General features: G+C 42.8%; 1 protein-coding gene across 1 annotated transcript in view; it reads right to left on the bottom strand.

The window, feature by feature from the left end:
* Positions 1-14,758: 14,758 nt before the first annotated feature.
* Positions 14,759-22,500, bottom strand: part of LOC134075217 (neuropilin-1a-like) — a 40,335-nt gene continuing 32,593 nt past the window's right edge. The window contains 5 exon segments of the mRNA XM_062530752.1: positions 14,759-18,925; positions 20,237-20,317; positions 21,015-21,111; positions 21,730-22,178; positions 22,352-22,495. Of these exon segments, the coding sequence (XP_062386736.1) occupies positions 18,588-18,925; positions 20,237-20,317; positions 21,015-21,111; positions 21,730-22,178; positions 22,352-22,495 (1,109 nt within the window). The 3' untranslated portion in view covers positions 14,759-18,587.

Below are 22,500 nucleotides of genomic sequence, written 5' to 3'. Positions count from 1 at the left end.
TAGAAGAGAATGTAGTCTATGAGAGGTTCTCTAAGTCTTGCTTGCTACACTAAGCTAGAAGAGAATGTAGTCTATGAGAGGTTCTCTAAGTCTTGCTTGCTACACTAAGCTAGAAGAGAATGTAGTCTATGAGAGGTTCTCTAAGTCTTGCTACACTAAGCTAGAAGAGAATGTAGTCTATGAGAGGTTCTCTAAGTCTTGCTTGCTACACTAAGCTAGAAGAGAATGTAGTCTATGAGAGGTTCTCTAAGTCTTGCTTGCTACACTAAGCTAGAAGAGAATGTAGTCTATGAGAGGTTCTCTAAGTCTTGCTACACTAAGCTAGAAGAGAATGTAGTCTATGAGAGGTTCTCTAAGTCTTGCTACACTAAGCTAGAAGAGAATGTAGTCTATGAGAGGTTCTCTAAGTCTTGCTACACTAAGCTAGAAGAGAATGTAGTCTATGAGAGGTTATCTAAGTCTTGCTTGCTACACTAAGCTAGAAGAGAATGCAGTCTATGAGAGGTTCTCTAAGTCTTGCTACACTAAGCTAGAAGAGAATGTAGTCTATGAGAGGTTCTCTAAGTCTTGCTTGCTACACTAAGCTAGAAGAGAATGTAGTCTATGAGAGGTTCTCTAAGTCTTGCTACACTAAGCTAGAAGAGAATGTAGTCTATGAGAGGTTCTCTAAGTCTTGCTTGCTACACTAAGCTAGAAGAGAATGTAGTCTATGAGAGGTTCTCTAAGTCTTGCTACACTAAGCTAGAAGAGAATGTAGTCTATGAGAGGTTCTCTAAGTCTTGCTACACTAAGCTAGAAGAGAATGTAGTCTATGAGAGGTTCTCTAAGTCTTGCTACACTAAGCTAGAAGAGAATGTAGTCTATGAGAGGTTCTCTAAGTCTTGCTTGCTACACTAAGCTAGAAGAGAATGTAGTCTATGAGAGGTTCTCTAAGTCTTGCTTGCTACACTAAGCTAGAAGAGAATGTAGTCTATGAGAGGTTCTCTAAGTCTTGCTTGCTACACTAAGCTAGAAGAGAATGTAGTCTATGAGAGGTTCTCTAAGTCTTGCTTGCTACACTAAGCTAGAAGAGAATGCAGTCTATGAGAGGTTCTCTAAGTCTTGCTTGCTACACTAAGCTAGAAGAGAATGTAGTCTATGAGAGGTTCTCTAAGTCTTGCTTGCTACACTAAGCTAGAAGAGAATGTAGTCTATGAGAGGTTCTCTAAGTCTTGCTTGCTACACTAAGCTAGAAGAGAATGTAGTCTATGAGAGGTTCTCTAAGTCTTGCTACACTAAGCTAGAAGAGAATGTAGTCTATGAGAGGTTCTCTAAGTCTTGCTTGCTACACTAAGCTAGAAGAGAATGCAGTCTATGAGAGGTTCTCTAAGTCTTGCTACACTAAGCTAGAAGAGAATGTAGTCTATGAGAGGTTCTCTAAGTCTTGCTACACTAAGCTAGAAGAGAATGTAGTCTATGAGAGGTTCTCTAAGTCTTGCTACACTAAGCTAGAAGAGAATGTAGTCTATGAGAGGTTCTCTAAGTCTTGCTACACTAAGCTAGAAGAGAATGTAGTCTATGAGAGGTTCTCTAAGTCTTGCTTGCTACACTAAGCTAGAAGAGAATGTAGTCTATGAGAGGTTCTCTAAGTCTTGCTACACTAAGCTAGAAGAGAATGTAGTCTATGAGAGGTTCTCTAAGTCTTGCTTGCTACACTAAGCTAGAAGAGAATGCAGTCTATGAGAGGTTCTCTAAGTCTTGCTACACTAAGCTAGAAGAGAATGTAGTCTATGAGAGGTTCTCTAAGTCTTGCTACACTAAGCTAGAAGAGAATGTAGTCTATGAGAGGTTCTCTAAGTCTTGCTACACTAAGCTAGAAGAGAATGTAGTCTATGAGAGGTTCTCTAAGTCTTGCTACACTAAGCTAGAAGAGAATGTAGTCTATGAGAGGTTCTCTAAGTCTTGCTTGCTACACTAAGCTAGAAGAGAATGCAGTCTATGAGAGGTTCTCTAAGTCTTGCTACACTAAGCTAGAAGAGAATGTAGTCTATGAGAGGTTCTCTAAGTCTTGCTACACTAAGCTAGAAGAGAATGTAGTCTATGAGAGGTTCTCTAAGTCTTGCTTGCTACACTAAGCTAGAAGAGAATGTAGTCTATGAGAGGTTCTCTAAGTCTTGCTACACTAAGCTAGAAGAGAATGTAGTCTATGAGAGGTTCTCTAAGTCTTGCTACACTAAGCTAGAAGAGAATGTAGTCTATGAGAGGTTCTCTAAGTCTTGCTTGCTACACTAAGCTAGAAGAGAATGTAGTCTATGAGAGGTTCTCTAAGTCTTGCTTGCTACACTAAGCTAGAAGAGAATGTAGTCTATGAGAGGTTCTCTAAGTCTTGCTTGCTACACTAAGCTAGAAGAGAATGTAGTCTATGAGAGGTTCTCTAAGTCTTGCTTGCTACACTAAGCTAGAAGAGAATGTAGTCTATGAGAGGTTCTCTAAGTCTTGCTTGCTACACTAAGCTAGAAGAGAATGTAGTCTATGAGAGGTTCTCTAAGTCTTGCTTGCTACACTAAGCTAGAAGAGAATGTAGTCTATGAGAGGTTCTCTAAGTCTTGCTTGCTACACTAAGCTAGAAGAGAATGTAGTCTATGAGAGGTTCTCTAAGTCTTGCTACACTAAGCTAGAAGAGAATGTAGTCTATGAGAGGTTCTCTAAGTCTTGCTTGCTACACTAAGCTAGAAGAGAATGTAGTCTATGAGAGGTTCTCTAAGTCTTGCTTGCTACACTAAGCTAGAAGAGAATGTAGTCTATGAGAGGTTCTCTAAGTCTTGCTACACTAAGCTAGAAGAGAATGTAGTCTATGAGAGGTTCTCTAAGTCTTGCTACACTAAGCTAGAAGAGAATGTAGTCTATGAGAGGTTCTCTAAGTCTTGCTACACTAAGCTAGAAGAGAATGTAGTCTATGAGAGGTTCTCTAAGTCTTGCTACACTAAGCTAGAAGAGAATGTAGTCTATGAGAGGTTCTCTAAGTCTTGCTACACTAAGCTAGAAGAGAATGTAGTCTATGAGAGGTTCTCTAAGTCTTGCTTGCTACACTAAGCTAGAAGAGAATGCAGTCTATGAGAGGTTCTCTAAGTCTTGCTACACTAAGCTAGAAGAGAATGTAGTCTATGAGAGGTTCTCTAAGTCTTGCTACACTAAGCTAGAAGAGAATGTAGTCTATGAGAGGTTCTCTAAGTCTTGCTTGCTACACTAAGCTAGAAGAGAATGTAGTCTATGAGAGGTTCTCTAAGTCTTGCTACACTAAGCTAGAAGAGAATGTAGTCTATGAGAGGTTCTCTAAGTCTTGCTACACTAAGCTAGAAGAGAATGTAGTCTATGAGAGGTTCTCTAAGTCTTGCTTGCTACACTAAGCTAGAAGAGAATGTAGTCTATGAGAGGTTCTCTAAGTCTTGCTTGCTACACTAAGCTAGAAGAGAATGTAGTCTATGAGAGGTTCTCTAAGTCTTGCTTGCTACACTAAGCTAGAAGAGAATGTAGTCTATGAGAGGTTCTCTAAGTCTTGCTTGCTACACTAAGCTAGAAGAGAATGTAGTCTATGAGAGGTTCTCTAAGTCTTGCTTGCTACACTAAGCTAGAAGAGAATGTAGTCTATGAGAGGTTCTCTAAGTCTTGCTTGCTACACTAAGCTAGAAGAGAATGTAGTCTATGAGAGGTTCTCTAAGTCTTGCTACACTAAGCTAGAAGAGAATGTAGTCTATGAGAGGTTCTCTAAGTCTTGCTACACTAAGCTAGAAGAGAATGTAGTCTATGAGAGGTTCTCTAAGTCTTGCTTGCTACACTAAGCTAGAAGAGAATGTAGTCTATGAGAGGTTCTCTAAGTCTTGCTACACTAAGCTAGAAGAGAATGTAGTCTATGAGAGGTTCTCTAAGTCTTGCTTGCTACACTAAGCTAGAAGAGAATGTAGTCTATGAGAGGTTCTCTAAGTCTTGCTTGCTACACTAAGCTAGAAGAGAATGTAGTCTATGAGAGGTTCTCTAAGTCTTGCTACACTAAGCTAGAAGAGAATGTAGTCTATGAGAGGTTCTCTAAGTCTTGCTTGCTACACTAAGCTAGAAGAGAATGTAGTCTATGAGAGGTTCTCTAAGTCTTGCTTGCTACACTAAGCTAGAAGAGAATGTAGTCTATGAGAGGTTCTCTAAGTCTTGCTACACTAAGCTAGAAGAGAATGTAGTCTATGAGAGGTTCTCTAAGTCTTGCTACACTAAGCTAGAAGAGAATGTAGTCTATGAGAGGTTCTCTAAGTCTTGCTACACTAAGCTAGAAGAGAATGTAGTCTATGAGAGGTTATCTAAGTCTTGCTTGCTACACTAAGCTAGAAGAGAATGCAGTCTATGAGAGGTTCTCTAAGTCTTGCTACACTAAGCTAGAAGAGAATGTAGTCTATGAGAGGTTCTCTAAGTCTTGCTTGCTACACTAAGCTAGAAGAGAATGTAGTCTATGAGAGGTTCTCTAAGTCTTGCTACACTAAGCTAGAAGAGAATGTAGTCTATGAGAGGTTCTCTAAGTCTTGCTTGCTACACTAAGCTAGAAGAGAATGTAGTCTATGAGAGGTTCTCTAAGTCTTGCTACACTAAGCTAGAAGAGAATGTAGTCTATGAGAGGTTCTCTAAGTCTTGCTACACTAAGCTAGAAGAGAATGTAGTCTATGAGAGGTTCTCTAAGTCTTGCTACACTAAGCTAGAAGAGAATGTAGTCTATGAGAGGTTCTCTAAGTCTTGCTTGCTACACTAAGCTAGAAGAGAATGTAGTCTATGAGAGGTTCTCTAAGTCTTGCTTGCTACACTAAGCTAGAAGAGAATGTAGTCTATGAGAGGTTCTCTAAGTCTTGCTTGCTACACTAAGCTAGAAGAGAATGTAGTCTATGAGAGGTTCTCTAAGTCTTGCTTGCTACACTAAGCTAGAAGAGAATGCAGTCTATGAGAGGTTCTCTAAGTCTTGCTTGCTACACTAAGCTAGAAGAGAATGTAGTCTATGAGAGGTTCTCTAAGTCTTGCTTGCTACACTAAGCTAGAAGAGAATGTAGTCTATGAGAGGTTCTCTAAGTCTTGCTTGCTACACTAAGCTAGAAGAGAATGTAGTCTATGAGAGGTTCTCTAAGTCTTGCTACACTAAGCTAGAAGAGAATGTAGTCTATGAGAGGTTCTCTAAGTCTTGCTTGCTACACTAAGCTAGAAGAGAATGCAGTCTATGAGAGGTTCTCTAAGTCTTGCTACACTAAGCTAGAAGAGAATGTAGTCTATGAGAGGTTCTCTAAGTCTTGCTACACTAAGCTAGAAGAGAATGTAGTCTATGAGAGGTTCTCTAAGTCTTGCTACACTAAGCTAGAAGAGAATGTAGTCTATGAGAGGTTCTCTAAGTCTTGCTACACTAAGCTAGAAGAGAATGTAGTCTATGAGAGGTTCTCTAAGTCTTGCTTGCTACACTAAGCTAGAAGAGAATGTAGTCTATGAGAGGTTCTCTAAGTCTTGCTACACTAAGCTAGAAGAGAATGTAGTCTATGAGAGGTTCTCTAAGTCTTGCTTGCTACACTAAGCTAGAAGAGAATGCAGTCTATGAGAGGTTCTCTAAGTCTTGCTACACTAAGCTAGAAGAGAATGTAGTCTATGAGAGGTTCTCTAAGTCTTGCTACACTAAGCTAGAAGAGAATGTAGTCTATGAGAGGTTCTCTAAGTCTTGCTACACTAAGCTAGAAGAGAATGTAGTCTATGAGAGGTTCTCTAAGTCTTGCTACACTAAGCTAGAAGAGAATGTAGTCTATGAGAGGTTCTCTAAGTCTTGCTTGCTACACTAAGCTAGAAGAGAATGCAGTCTATGAGAGGTTCTCTAAGTCTTGCTACACTAAGCTAGAAGAGAATGTAGTCTATGAGAGGTTCTCTAAGTCTTGCTACACTAAGCTAGAAGAGAATGTAGTCTATGAGAGGTTCTCTAAGTCTTGCTTGCTACACTAAGCTAGAAGAGAATGTAGTCTATGAGAGGTTCTCTAAGTCTTGCTACACTAAGCTAGAAGAGAATGTAGTCTATGAGAGGTTCTCTAAGTCTTGCTACACTAAGCTAGAAGAGAATGTAGTCTATGAGAGGTTCTCTAAGTCTTGCTTGCTACACTAAGCTAGAAGAGAATGTAGTCTATGAGAGGTTCTCTAAGTCTTGCTTGCTACACTAAGCTAGAAGAGAATGTAGTCTATGAGAGGTTCTCTAAGTCTTGCTTGCTACACTAAGCTAGAAGAGAATGTAGTCTATGAGAGGTTCTCTAAGTCTTGCTTGCTACACTAAGCTAGAAGAGAATGTAGTCTATGAGAGGTTCTCTAAGTCTTGCTTGCTACACTAAGCTAGAAGAGAATGTAGTCTATGAGAGGTTCTCTAAGTCTTGCTTGCTACACTAAGCTAGAAGAGAATGTAGTCTATGAGAGGTTCTCTAAGTCTTGCTTGCTACACTAAGCTAGAAGAGAATGTAGTCTATGAGAGGTTCTCTAAGTCTTGCTACACTAAGCTAGAAGAGAATGTAGTCTATGAGAGGTTCTCTAAGTCTTGCTTGCTACACTAAGCTAGAAGAGAATGTAGTCTATGAGAGGTTCTCTAAGTCTTGCTTGCTACACTAAGCTAGAAGAGAATGTAGTCTATGAGAGGTTCTCTAAGTCTTGCTACACTAAGCTAGAAGAGAATGTAGTCTATGAGAGGTTCTCTAAGTCTTGCTACACTAAGCTAGAAGAGAATGTAGTCTATGAGAGGTTCTCTAAGTCTTGCTACACTAAGCTAGAAGAGAATGTAGTCTATGAGAGGTTCTCTAAGTCTTGCTACACTAAGCTAGAAGAGAATGTAGTCTATGAGAGGTTCTCTAAGTCTTGCTACACTAAGCTAGAAGAGAATGTAGTCTATGAGAGGTTCTCTAAGTCTTGCTTGCTACACTAAGCTAGAAGAGAATGCAGTCTATGAGAGGTTCTCTAAGTCTTGCTACACTAAGCTAGAAGAGAATGTAGTCTATGAGAGGTTCTCTAAGTCTTGCTACACTAAGCTAGAAGAGAATGTAGTCTATGAGAGGTTCTCTAAGTCTTGCTTGCTACACTAAGCTAGAAGAGAATGTAGTCTATGAGAGGTTCTCTAAGTCTTGCTACACTAAGCTAGAAGAGAATGTAGTCTATGAGAGGTTCTCTAAGTCTTGCTACACTAAGCTAGAAGAGAATGTAGTCTATGAGAGGTTCTCTAAGTCTTGCTTGCTACACTAAGCTAGAAGAGAATGTAGTCTATGAGAGGTTCTCTAAGTCTTGCTTGCTACACTAAGCTAGAAGAGAATGTAGTCTATGAGAGGTTCTCTAAGTCTTGCTTGCTACACTAAGCTAGAAGAGAATGTAGTCTATGAGAGGTTCTCTAAGTCTTGCTTGCTACACTAAGCTAGAAGAGAATGTAGTCTATGAGAGGTTCTCTAAGTCTTGCTTGCTACACTAAGCTAGAAGAGAATGTAGTCTATGAGAGGTTCTCTAAGTCTTGCTTGCTACACTAAGCTAGAAGAGAATGTAGTCTATGAGAGGTTCTCTAAGTCTTGCTTGCTACACTAAGCTAGAAGAGAATGTAGTCTATGAGAGGTTCTCTAAGTCTTGCTTGCTACACTAAGCTAGAAGAGAATGTAGTCTATGAGAGGTTCTCTAAGTCTTGCTACACTAAGCTAGAAGAGAATGTAGTCTATGAGAGGTTCTCTAAGTCTTGCTTGCTACACTAAGCTAGAAGAGAATGTAGTCTATGAGAGGTTCTCTAAGTCTTGCTTGCTACACTAAGCTAGAAGAGAATGTAGTCTATGAGAGGTTCTCTAAGTCTTGCTACACTAAGCTAGAAGAGAATGTAGTCTATGAGAGGTTCTCTAAGTCTTGCTACACTAAGCTAGAAGAGAATGTAGTCTATGAGAGGTTCTCTAAGTCTTGCTACACTAAGCTAGAAGAGAATGTAGTCTATGAGAGGTTCTCTAAGTCTTGCTACACTAAGCTAGAAGAGAATGTAGTCTATGAGAGGTTATCTAAGTCTTGCTACACTAAGCTAGAAGAGAATGCAGTCTATGAGAGGTTCTCTAAGTCTTGCTTGCTACACTAAGCTAGAAGAGAATGTAGTCTATGAGAGGTTCTCTAAGTCTTGCTACACTAAGCTAGAAGAGAATGTAGTCTATGAGAGGTTCTCTAAGTCTTGCTACACTAAGCTAGAAGAGAATGTAGTCTATGAGAGGTTCTCTAAGTCTTGCTACACTAAGCTAGAAGAGAATGTAGTCTATGAGAGGTTCTCTAAGTCTTGCTTGCTACACTAAGCTAGAAGAGAATGTAGTCTATGAGAGGTTCTCTAAGTCTTGCTTGCTACACTAAGCTAGAAGAGAATGTAGTCTATGAGAGGTTCTCTAAGTCTTGCTTGCTACACTAAGCTAGAAGAGAATGTAGTCTATGAGAGGTTCTCTAAGTCTTGCTTGCTACACTAAGCTAGAAGAGAATGTAGTCTATGAGAGGTTCTCTAAGTCTTGCTTGCTACACTAAGCTAGAAGAGAATGTAGTCTATGAGAGGTTCTCTAAGTCTTGCTACACTAAGCTAGAAGAGAATGTAGTCTATGAGAGGTTCTCTAAGTCTTGCTTGCTACACTAAGCTAGAAGAGAATGTAGTCTATGAGAGGTTCTCTAAGTCTTGCTTGCTACACTAAGCTAGAAGAGAATGTAGTCTATGAGAGGTTCTCTAAGTCTTGCTACACTAAGCTAGAAGAGAATGTAGTCTATGAGAGGTTCTCTAAGTCTTGCTACACTAAGCTAGAAGAGAATGTAGTCTATGAGAGGTTCTCTAAGTCTTGCTACACTAAGCTAGAAGAGAATGTAGTCTATGAGAGGTTCTCTAAGTCTTGCTACACTAAGCTAGAAGAGAATGTAGTCTATGAGAGGTTCTCTAAGTCTTGCTACACTAAGCTAGAAGAGAATGTAGTCTATGAGAGGTTCTCTAAGTCTTGCTACACTAAGCTAGAAGAGAATGTAGTCTATGAGAGGTTCTCTAAGTCTTGCTACACTAAGCTAGAAGAGAATGTAGTCTATGAGAGGTTCTCTAAGTCTTGCTACACTAAGCTAGAAGAGAATGTAGTCTATGAGAGGTTCTCTAGATTCTCTAAGTCTTGCTACACTAAGCTAGAACATCTCCTCACAATCTGACAGCTGCCTTTCCCCTGAATACACTGTAAATAAACTGCAACGAAAACAGCACACACACACACACACACACACACACACACACACACACACACACACACACACACACACACACACCCACCAGGGGTGGAAATTAAAATGTGACAATCTATCAGCCAAAAGCAGATTTCTGGTGAAATTAACCAGCCACTAAATGTTAAAATATGACTTTGTGTCTGAAATCTACCAGCCACTCTCACATTTTACCAGCATTTGGCTGGTGGCTGGTGCTAATTTCTATCCCTGACACACACACACACACACTGTCCCCTGAATACGCTGTACATAAACTGCAACGAAAACAGCACACACACACACACACACACACACACTGTCCTCTGAATACGCTGTACATAAACTGCAACGAAAACAGCACACACACACACACACACACACACAAACTGTCCCCTGAATACGCTGTGCATAAACTGCAACGAAAACAGCACACACACACACACACACACACACTCACACACACTGTCCCCTGAATACACTGTAAATAAACGGCACCAAAAACAGCGCACACACACACACACACACACACACACACACACGCACACTGAATACACTGTAAATAAACGGCACCAAAAACAGCCTGGTCCACTCTGGACCATGAAACATAACAAACTGTTCCAGCCAATCACAGACGAGATGTGTGTTCATGACAGTATCAATTGCACGGGAGGGAGGGGCGAGCTAGCTCTACGTTGACACACACACACACACACACACACACACACACACGGGAGGGAGGGGCGAGCTAGCTAGCTCTACGTTGACACACACACACACACACACACACACACACACACACACACACGGGAGGGAGGGGCGAGCTAGCTAGCTCTACGTTGACACGAAGGGACGTTACCCAATGTGCTAACAGAACCTTTAAACAAGCAGAGCACTCAGAAGGCGGTTTTCCACCAACAGCAAACCTGGTGTTGAACTGGGGCCGTTCGAAAGTCTTGACAGCAACAGTTGATATGGACGGAAAACTCATGCTTTCAGCCTTCTTCCCGCTGAATGGCGCAATGACACGCCCACTCCGGTTCGCAGGTTCCGTCACCATTTGCCTTCATGTTCTCATCACCTGTAGCCTACAACTTCAAAATTAGAAGTCAAAACTTTTTTTCCGACAGTGTCACCAAGCATTGATTTACCCATTCACTAGTGCAGAAGAATTTATAAGAATTATACAACTTGAAATGTTTTAATGTGTTTTTGACGATTGTAATCCTAGAAATCTTGCTACTGCCTCACCTGCCTTCGGTGATGGTGTAGCACGATGGCATGGTAAAGGAATCACGCTTGTGATGGTGCACGATGGCATGGTAAAGGAATCACGCTTGTGATGGTGTAGCACGATGGCATGGTAAAGGAATCACGCTTGTGATGGTGCACGATGGCATGGTAAAGGAATCACGCTTGTGATGGTGTAGCACGATGGCATGGTAAAGGAATCACGCTTGTGATGGTGCACGATGGCATGGTAAAGGAATCACGCTTGTGATGGTGTAGCACGATGGCATGGGCTGTGTCCGAAACCACAAGCCTACTTCTGCGCGATACAGAAGTCTGCACGAACATAATATTATATGGTAGGCTATTGACATGTCCATAATACAATTTACAAAAACTAACCTTATTTCTGCGATCAGTTGAAGACCAGTTATTGCTCCACAGCCCTAAGTTCGTGTTGATTTGGGAGAGTGCAGCCTGCAGCTCTTACTGATTTGGGGAATGATAGCTCCCTTCGGTAGACCACGGAAACGAAAGCACAGTGGTTCAGCTGTTTCGCGTCAGTACATTACGTGCGCGGCCGAGGCTCGCATCTCAGCCTTCCATGTCACTTTTGAGTAAAAGGAGGCATACCACACATAACAATGGATTAGACCCTAAATATATTTAATTACTTTACATCGAGTGGCCAGGAACATGACATCAGTTTAAATAATAGCTCCACGGCATTACAAGGTTAATTACTTTTATTGAAAAAAAATTAGGAGTCCTAAAACGCTAAAGTGCTACCGCAGACTGTACGGCCACCTCGTGGCGGTAAGTTGTAATACAGTTGTAATACATTTCACGCAGGGCGTGGATCACGCAAAGCGTGAGAGAAATGGCTAAACAAGTACATTCAGCATCTATATGTGCCCGCCACTCACTTTTCCAATTCAAGGTTGTGCATAGAGCTCATATGTCCAAAACAAAATTGTCCAAAATATACCCAGACCTTAATCCTAATTGTGACAAATGTAGCAATCCTGACGCAACACTCATACATATGTTTTGGCTGTGTCCTAGCCTTGGAACGTTTTGGAGAGAAGTTTCCCAAACACTCTATTACTGGAAAGGAGCAATTGTCCAAACGTAAAGCATTGTCTTTCTCCCTTCTGGCCTGACGCACAATTTTGCTTAAATGGAGGGGGAAGACCTTACCTACTCATTCACAGTGGTTAAGGGATCTATTATCCAGCCTAACACTGGAGAAAATACGCCATTCATTACATGGATCTGAGGAAAAATTCTATAAGGATTGGGGATCTTTTTTAGATTATTTTCACAAGCCTGAGACCATGATTGAACCATAGTGTGACTGCCTGATCATTTTTCCCTTGACTGCAGCCAGCATCTTTGCGGGCACTCATAGGCATTTCAACTCCACTAACTGCCTGCTCTTTCTAATGGGTCATGGTATTTTTTTTTCTTTTGTAGTTGTTGTTGCTGTTTACTTATTTATTTATTATTTATTTATTTTTGTATTCTCTGTTTGTTGTTTTGTTTTGTTTATTGTTACTGTTATTATTACTGTCCCTTAAGATGTTGTGTATTGTGAGCTGAGATAAGGTGGGAGGATGTGGGGAAGGGGGGTGGTGGTGGGAAACGGGCCATCACATTTCGACACCTACTGTACGTATAGTTTACGTAGTTTCATTTCACATGTTCACCACAGGTGAAGCACACACTGACCCGGAGAAGTGAGCTGCCTGCTCAACAGCGGCGCTCGGGGAGCAGTGAGGGGTTAGGTGCCTTGCTCAATGAATTGTGTTCAGTTTGATGAGTTAAAATGCATTTACTATTCGGTGAGATGTTGAGACCAAAATGCTACAGCAAAGATGTAGTGGACAACAGCGCGTTGCTTGACTAGTGCAACAAGCAGGACAGTTGAGATGTTACAGATTACGGATAACCACCAGCAGGACAGTTGAGATGTTACAGATTACGGATTACCACCAGCAGGACAGTTGAGATGTTACAGATTACGGATTACCACCAGCAGGACAGTTGAGATGTTACAGATTACGGATAACCACCAGCAGGGCAGTTGAGATGTTACAGATTACGGATTACCACCAGCAGGGCAGTTGAGATGTTACAGATTACGGATTACCACCAGCAGGACAGTTGAGATGTTACAGATTACGGATTACCACCAGCAGGGCAGTTGAGGTGTTACAGATTACGGATTACCACCAGCAGGGCAGTTGAGATGTTACAGATTATGGATTGGACAGGTTACTGGTTACAGATGACTATTAACTTACTCCCCTCGACTTCTCACGTAACTTTACATTACCGTCATAGTACCTAAAACATCCGATTTATACCATCCAACTGGTGGCTGTCCCTTCTGTAATCGAAATGTTGACTTTTTATTATTGCGTGATTGCTGTGAAAAAGTTATTATCCATGAAGTTATTATCCATGCTAGCTCGAGAAAGCTAACAAGCTAACCAGCTCCTGCTGGCCTAGCAGCTAGGAGACAGCATGGGAGACAGTTTGTAGTTTAATGTTTTTCACTGGTAGCAGAGGCATAGCAACACATATTTTAGCAATATACTGTAGCAGATCTATAGTATGGTGACTAGACGTTCCCGGTTTCAGGGGACAGTCCCCATTTTTTTGTTGCTGTCCCTTGGAAAATACAGAAAAACTACCTACTGTATGTCCCCGTTCTGTGTATTTCAATCAGATTGATAGTCAAACTGAAAATGTCCCTGTTTTTTTCCAAGTTTTTGGGATTATATCCCCGTTTTTTGTCTTGGACATCTGGTCACCTTAAAAGGATATGAACGTGGGGACTTAATCAGCTAATTAACTGTTAAAATCTGTCATGATCAGATGTTTAAATCGTAAAACACCCAAATTTGTATTGGACTACAAAATCCCATATTGGTGGGCGTCTTTGAATGGATGACCTTGAGAGGACCAAAGGACACGTTTGTACACATCATCTAAATAAAAACATTTATTTGTTTCTTTGGAATGTAGTAGTAGTAGTCACTGCTAGAGACAGACAGCTGTAAGAGGATGAAGACGTGTGAGTGTGTGTGTGTGTGTGTGTGTGTGTGTGTGTGTGTGTGTGAGTGTGTGTGTGTGTGTGTGTGAGTGTGAGTGTGAGTGTGTGTGTGTGTGTGTGTGAGAGAGAATCTTTTCTTTCCTAATTTTTATGTTTTGATCTTACTGTTCCCAATCAGATATTTCATCTGTTTGTATTGTTGTATGTCAGCTTTGGCAACACTGCGTAAACGAGTCATGCCAATAAAGCTAACTTTGAATTTTGTAAGTGTGTATGAATGTGCCTGCTTGTGTGTGTGTGCATATGCAGGTGTGAGGGAGAAATCAAGTGTCTACTTTCATGTCAGGTTGTAAGTGTGTGTGTGTTGTGTGTAGAGTGCGCCTGTGTACACATGTGTGGCAGTGTGTGTTTTCATGAGTGTGTGTATACAGCGCACCCCGTAGACGTGTGTGTTTTCATGTGTGTGTGTATACAGCGCACCCCTGTAGACGTGTGTGTGTGTATACAGCGCACTCCTGTAGACGTGTGTGTTTTCATGTGTGTGTGTATACAGCGCACCCCTGTAGACGTGTGTGTTTTCATGTGTGTGTGTATACAGCGCACTCCTGTAGACGTGTGTGTTTTCATGTGTGTGTGTATACAGCGCACCCCTGTAAGCATGGATCTGTGTGTGTGTGTGTGTGAGCATGGATCTGTGTTGTGTGCGTGTGAGAGCATGGATCTGTGTTGTGTGTGTGTGAGCATGGATCTGTGTTGTGTGTGTGTGTGTGTGAGCATGGATCTGTGTTGTGTGTGTGTGTGAGCATGGATCAGTGTTGTGTGTGTGTGAGCATGGATCTGTGTTGTGTGTGTGTGAGCATGGATCTGTGTTGTGTGTGTGTGAGCATGGATCTGTGTTGTGTGTGAGCATGGATCTGTGTTGTGTGTGTGAGAGCATGAATCTGTGTTGTGTGTGTGTGTGAGCATGGATCTGTGTTGTGTGTGTGTGAGCATGGATCTGTGTATACTCCAGTGTGAGTACAAACTCTCATGTGTAGCTACAAAGCCTGTGTGTGAGAGAGAGAAGAGGAAGAGAACGCATAGGTAAATAAGCAAGTTCACATATGAATGTGTGTCTATGTGCAAGTGACTGTGTGTGTGTGTGTGTGTGTGTGTGTGTGTGTGTGTGTGTGTGTGTGTGTGCGTGCGTGTGTGTGTGTGCGTGCGTGTGTGTGAATATGTGTGTGCGTGCGTGTGTGTGTGAGAGAGAAGAGGAAGAGAACGAGTAGGTAAATAAGCAAGTTCACATATGGATGTGTGTCTATGTGCAAGTGACTGTGTGTGTGTGTGTGTGACTGTGTGTGTGTGTGTGTGTGTATGTATGTGTGTGTGTGTGTGTGAGAGAGAAGAGGGGGTGAGAGAGAGAAGGTAAATAAGCAAGTTCACATGTGAATGTGTGTCTACGTGCAAGTGACTGTGTGTGTGTGTGTGTGTGTGATTGTGAGTGCATGTGTGTGTGTGCGCGCCCCTGTGTGTCTTTGAAACTCCTTCATACTTCAGAGACCATCCTTCCTGTTTTAGCCACGCGGTGACAAACCCCACCTATGGTGAGGTAGCCGTCCAATCAGCTTTTGGATAGTCATTGAGTGACAGTAAAATAACCCAGTTAACGTAGACAGTGACCTTTCATCTTATTAAGGTTATCAGTGACCACACTCTCCTGCCAGAGGAGGGCGCTCTCTCATCAGTCTTAAGAACACCCAACATGCCATCATCACACCACAACTCTGGACAACTGGTCAGTGTTGCCAGATAGGGTTGAGTAATTTCCACCCAATTACGTTCAAAAACCCGCCCTCTCCAGCAAAAAAAACACCCCAACAACAACAAACTCAAAATTGTATTTGCCCGCCTGAAGCTTATTTTCCCCCGTCCAACAAAGTCAAAAGAAGCCCAATTGGGCGGACACCCACCGAATCTGGCAACACTGTAACCGGTCATAAACAAAATGATCACGTCCTTCTGATCTTGAGGAGTGCACATATTGTGAATGTGGATAATACAGTGTGATGTTGCAATGGCTGAATAAACTCTAATAAGAGGTGGATAAACTCTAATAAGAGGTGGATAAACTATAATAAGAGGTGGATAAACTGTGTCTGAAATGTCAGAGGTGGATGAACAACGTTTACTTGCGTTCAGCCTCTACTACATCCCTGGCTCTGGGTAACCGCTCATAATCAAAATGATCAAGACGAGCTTTCGGAGGCAGAGATCAAGTTCACAAAGAAGGAGTGCAAAATCAGGTGGACGAGGTCAAAGGTCAGGTAGGGGTCAGAGGCTAAATATTTGGTTGTTAAATACAATAGACGTTCAGAGTGGAATACGAATGAAGGGAGCGCACGGCTCGGTGTTCTGTTCCGTAACATGGTGAGGTCAGCCTGTGTGTGTGTGTGTGTGTGTGTGTGTGTGTGTGTAGTGTAAGAAGAGTGTAGAAGTGAAACATTATAATGCAACAAATAGGTGATAAAAAGGCAACAGAAATATTTTTTAAAAGGCACTGTAAGGACAAGGACACAGACACACACACACACACACACACTGACCTATGCCATACATTCACAGAAACACCTACGGGCACTCACATACACATAACGATGTGTCATTAATTGCCCCGGAATTCAGCAATGACACACACACACACACACACACAGTCTCAAAAATGCTGGGTTATATTTTCAATCCAAACACTGGGTTGAGGCTGTTGTCATTTTGTGGGGTTGTTTCTGTAACCCAGCTTGCTGGGTTGGTAGTTTGCCCTCTCCTCTCCCCCACGTGGAGTAAACTACCCAGCACCAGGGTGACTTTGACACTGCTGCAATATTATTCAAGACAGGGGTCTCCAACCTTTTTCCCTCCGAGAGCTACTTCGACAAAATGGACAGGCCGACAGCTTTTATGAAAGTAGTAACATGCCATGTATTCACATAGCTGATCTCCACCCAAAACCGCTGAAAAAGATTTGTACGCTTTTTAAAGGTTCCTTTCAACTTATTTACCTTCTCTTTTTGGAGACTGTGAATTTGATTTATAAACATCTTCCTAAACACCTGCTGGAGAGCTACAGTACTAAGTAACAGGTGATGAGTTACTGGTAACTCGCAAGCTACCTGTTGGAGATCCCTGATTTAAAGCAACACTAAAGAGTTTTTTGTATCTTAAAATAATGTTTCCAAAATTATGTCTGTGATTCATCAACTTGTAACAGGGTGAATGACACTTCTGCATTCGCTTCAAATTCGAAATTCATTTTCTTGTTTTGGCAAGTAGCCGCATAGCCTATCGGAAAATAAATCCTGACCATGTCAACATTGGGCGAACAGAACATCAACGTAAAGCGGAATTGATATGGCAAGCCAATTTAGGTGACAGACTGAAGTTTGGGTGGGTGGAGCTAATGTTAGTTAACAGTCAACGTAGTCTATTGTATTCACAAGCCTCACATACGGCAATACCCATGTCAAACAACATCTAATCAATTCATTCAGGGTAGGATAACCCAAATGTTGGGTTAACATTGTTGGGTCATTTTTGTTTATTCTTTTCATTTTTGGTTATTCTTGCTCATGTTGGGTTATTTCTCTCCTACACAGGATGTGGAGTAAACTACCCAGCAGTTTTTTTTTTCCTAAATCCAGAAATCGAGACATTCCCTTCATAGAATGAATGAATATTGTGCGTGCTAATCTGGTTTAGCTTCAAGCAAAGCACCAAAGTTATTCATGCCAGATTGCGAAGCATTTTTGCTAATGTTAGTATTAAATCAAAAAAACACTCATAAAACATTGTTTGGCTTCATTGGGTATAAACTCCCAGTAACAAACAAACCTTTAAACAATATCCAATGTTATCAACAGTCAATAGGTTAGCAGACTGTTCATATGCTAATTAAGTTCGCTTTGGTGCAGCTAACGTTAGCCCGCTAGCTAATAGACAAAGTGCTTTCTGTCACCATAATCACCATAATCACCATAAAGCTGAAGTAGCCGCCCAAGCCAGCTGTCCCAAATAAGATCAAATGCAACCAACCAGGGTTGCTTCACGTAATGAATTGGCTGTTTTTTGGTGGTAATGTTACACACCACTTGGACTGAAAATAGCCAGCTAATGTTAGCACTGAAAACACTCTAGAAACGTAAAGTTTCGGTCTGGCAGTTTATTAAAAAAAAAAAAAAAAACCTTTGTTCTGGCCTCTTTAACTTTCAACCCCAATTTGAATTGTTTTTAACCCAGCATTTTTTAAAGTGCGCACACACACACACACACACATACACACACATAGAAGAATACTGGTGCACCTGCAGACTAAAGCAGCAGAATCCGCTTAGAGGAAACAGGGAGCAGTTCACACCACATTCCCCCAGAAATAAACACATGCACACACACACACAGACCTTCTTGAACTGTACACTTGGCACAACCTTCTGCATAGCCTCTGGTAATGCAGTACTACTGAATCCCCCTAGTGACCAACCCCAGTAGTGCAGTTCTACTGAAGCCCCCTCGTGGACAACCCCAGTAGTGCAGTTCTACTGAAGCCCCCTCGTGGACAACCCCAGTAGTGCAGTTCTACTGAGTCCCAAACACATCCCCATTCAATTTCTGTCCGCCCTGCAGAGGAACTCTACACAAACACTTAATAAAACGCGCTAAAGAAGTCCTCAAAGAAGATCTGTCCAGTGTCCTCCTGTTATATTCTGCTATAGAAGGCTCTGTTCAGCATTCTGTCTGTCCTCACAGGGCCCATCAGAGGTCCAACTGAAATGTGTGTGTAGGACAGCCCAGCGTCTCTGAATGGCATCCGTGAGCGGCGTCCTGCAGGAGTCCATCATTGCTCTCCACTCAATTCCACCCAAGAGTCTCTGTCTCTTTGCTCAATTGTGTTGATGTGTGTGTTGATGATGTGTGTGTGTGTGTGTGTGTGTTGACGTGGTAATGTGTGTGGCGACACATTTCGTCCCACCTTTTCAATTTATGTGTGTGTGTGTGTGTGTGTGTAAATCCCCTTGCACCCTCACACCTCCGTGAAGGACTTCTGTGTGTTGAGTTTTTCCTTCTTCACCAGCTCAAAGTTGTAGCTCTTCATGGCCGACAGGTTCCGGGCTGGGTTCTCCGAGCCCGGGCCCTCGGAGCCGGGATCATCCGCGGGCTGTCCACACGCGCAGTACAGCAGAACCCCGCACACGGCCCCCAGCAGAACTCCCAGAGCGCTCATGGCGATGATGGTGATCAGGATGGGGTCCAGGGAACGCAGAACCATTCCGGAACCCAGATGACCGCTGTTAGAACCGGACGAAGAACTGGAACCTAGCCCACTGCTCATGCCGGTTACTGGGGAGTCTGTAGGATAGGCTGGAGAGGGGGTGGAGTGTGGGAGAAAAAGAGACTTTTCACGACACACACTTAATCACTCACTCAGAAAGAGAGACTTTTTATAGGTTATGAGCATCAATGGCAACACAAACACACACACACATACACACACACACACACACACACACACACACTTTACATACTCACACACACACTATACATACTCACTCAGAAAGAGAGACTTTTTATAGGTTATGAACATCAATGGCAACACACACACACACACACGTCACATTTCAAAATTCATCATCAGTAACATTTACAGATAGAACAAAAGACCAGTCAAACCGGGCACAATGCACATTTACAATGCGAACAGCACTCTGAGAGCTAGCTGTTCTGAGAGTTAGGTTGTAGCTGCTCTGAGAGCTAGCTGTTCTGAGAGCTACCTGCTCTGATAGTTAGCTGCTCTGAGAGCTAGCTCTGGGCCGACAAGTTTCAGAAAATGGCCAGCGTGAGATGCGGTCATCCGGCGACTATAGGTCGGTGGCAATATTTTTTTGAATTGTCAGGCTCAAAGCGTGACACTTGGCAGCTCCGATTAGAGTCGCTTTTTCAACTGACCAAGAGAAGAGCCAAACAACTGTTACACAGCTCTGCAAGAAGTATAGGACAATGGTCGACTTATAGCAGCCTTAAAACAGGACACGTTAACTTGGAAACTCAAGGAGAAACAGCTAATCAACAGTGGACAAAATCTAGCAAGCAAGAGAACGTTTTATACGTCGGACTTAGAGCTGTTGTGTGTTGTTTGTGCTTCTGATTTGTTTATATTGCATGATCCCTTCCGTGGTTGGTTAGATTTAGGCACAAATGACTAATGGATTGGCTATTGCGGTCAGTCAATCAGAGTTGCTCGAACTACGGCAAGGCAAGGACCAAAGTTGATCATCATGAAATGAAATATATTTATACTGAATGGGAGAAATGTCAAGTATGGCGTGTGGTGTGAGAATGGGTCAAATTGCCTGACTGTCACACTCAAAGCGTGTGGCTTGGCAGCCCTGTTACTGTAACTGTTCTGAAGGTTATAGCTGTTCTGAGGATCGACTGCTCTGAGAGTTAGCTGTTCTGAGGATCGACTGCTCTGAGAGTTAGCTGTTCTGAGGATCGACTGCTCTGAGAGTTAGCTGTTCTGAGGATCGACTGCTCTGAGAGTTAGCTGTTCTGAGAGCTACGGTAGCTGCTCTGACTTAATAATAATAATAATAATAATAATAATAATAATACATTTTATTTATATTGCGCTTTACATCAAATAGATGATCTCAAAGTGCTACTGTGACTTACTGAGGATGAGGACCCCAGGAGTGGTAGACATGGACAGAACTTCAAGGGAAGAAGATGTCGACACGGGCATATCTTCAGGGTCTAGGAAGACACACACACACACACACACACACACACACACACACACACACACAGACACACACACATAGGGAAAAACACACTTATTATGTTATTTTCGATCCTCACACATATTACAGTTTACTGATCTGAACATGGTAACAGTGGCTGCATGTTGACACTGCAGCCTTGGAGCCTTATGACATTCTTTACTGGTTGCTTTGTTTTGCTTTCTTCCAACTAAACCGGACAGTAGAAAGCTACAGAATATGAGTTCATGAGCATCAATGGCAACACACACACACACACACACACGCACACACACACGCAGACACACACACTACTCACTCACTCTCTCTCTCTATCTCTCTCATTCTCTCACAAACACACACACACACACACACACACTACATACTCTCTCTCTCAGACACACACACATACACACTATACTCACCCTTACACTCTGCAGGGCTGACCTCTACAACACACAAAACACACACAACACACACACACAACACACACACACACACACACACACACACACACACACACACACACACACACACACACACTATACATACTCACCCTTACACTCTGCAGGGCTGACCTCTACAACACACAAAACACACACAACACACACACACACACACACACACACACACACACACACACACACACACACACACACACACACACACACACACACACTATACATACTCACCCTTACACTCTGCAGGGCTGACCTGATCCAGAATCTTTATATCATCCAGAGCCAGACCACCGGAGCTATGGCGGCCAATCACAGCTTCAAACACCACCTGCACACACACACAGATACACACACATACTTAAACTCAAACACCACCTGCACACACACCAGAGGCGATTGCTCATTGAGTGCAGGGGAGGCTCAGCCTACTCTAAAATGTTTAATTCTATTGCAGATGTTGTACATAGCCTATCCTATCAATAAAACCGTAATGTGGAGTTACAGAGTTCGTGATTTGCTTTTGTTTCAGTTGTAGTTGTAGGCTAGCCACATAGCTCGAGGATGTAATGCGTGATGTAATCAAGGCTTTGAAACCTGATAGGAGGATGTAATGCGTGATGTAATAAAGGCTTTGTAACCTGATAGGAGGGTGTAATGCGTGATGTAATCAAGGCTTTGTAACCTGATAGGAGGGTGTAATGCGTGATGTAATCAAGGCTTTGTAACCTGATAGGAGGGTGTAATGCGTGATGTAATAAAAGCTTTGTAACCTGATAGGAGGATGTAATGCGTGATGTAATAAAGGCTTTGTAACCTGATAGGAGGATGTAATGCGTGATGTAATAAAGGCTTTGTAACCTGATAGGAGGGTGTAATACATGATGTAATAAAGGCTTTGTAACCTGATAGGAGGATGTAATGCGTGATGTAATAAAGGCTTTGTAACCTGATAGGAGGTGTTGGCGGAGGGCAGCAGCACGCGTCCCTCTCTCCAGCGTGGCGTCTGTTCCCCCCCAACCATCCACAGGAGGCTCTCCATCTCCTGCTGCTCCACATATCTCCTCCTCCTCCTCCTCCTCCTCCTCCTCTCCATCCCCTCCTCCTCCTCCACCTCCTCCTCCTCTTCCTCCTCTTCCTCCTTCTCTCTCAGCCTCCGAAGCTTCAGCTGCAGAGAGTCGGAGTGTGTGTGGTGTGCCTTGCCGGTGTGGTACCAGAAGGACACACACATCTCAGACACCGGTGCCGTCACAGTTGGACCTGCCAGTCGTGCACTCATCCTCTCCTCCTGCCATTCTCTCTCTCCCTCTATCCCTCTCTCTCTCTCCAAGTCCAGCTCTATTTCTCTCTCCTGGCTGTCTGAAGACAGTGCTGCATAGATGAATATCCCAGGACTTCCTGTAAAAAATAGACACACACACACACACACACACACACGCACACACACACACACACACACACACACACACACACACACACACACACACACACACACACACACACAGTGTTTAGATCTGTAAAAGTGGTTGCAGGGCAACAATGGGCGGGATGAGGCTCTGCTGTTTGCATACCTGTGTGCTCCTGATTGGGCACTGGAGGGTTGGGGGAGGTGCCAGGGATGTGGAAAAGCCAATCGGCTCCCCCGTCTGTCTCCGGTGTCCAGGTACAGTAGGTGGGGGACCCCCAGCCGAAATCACAGGAGAACCAAAGATACTCTACA

This window comes from Sardina pilchardus, chromosome 2 (genome assembly GCF_963854185.1).
Source record: "Sardina pilchardus chromosome 2, fSarPil1.1, whole genome shotgun sequence".
NCBI lineage: Eukaryota > Metazoa > Chordata > Actinopteri > Clupeiformes > Clupeidae > Sardina > Sardina pilchardus.
This window is presented reverse-complemented; position numbering and strand designations above follow the sequence as displayed.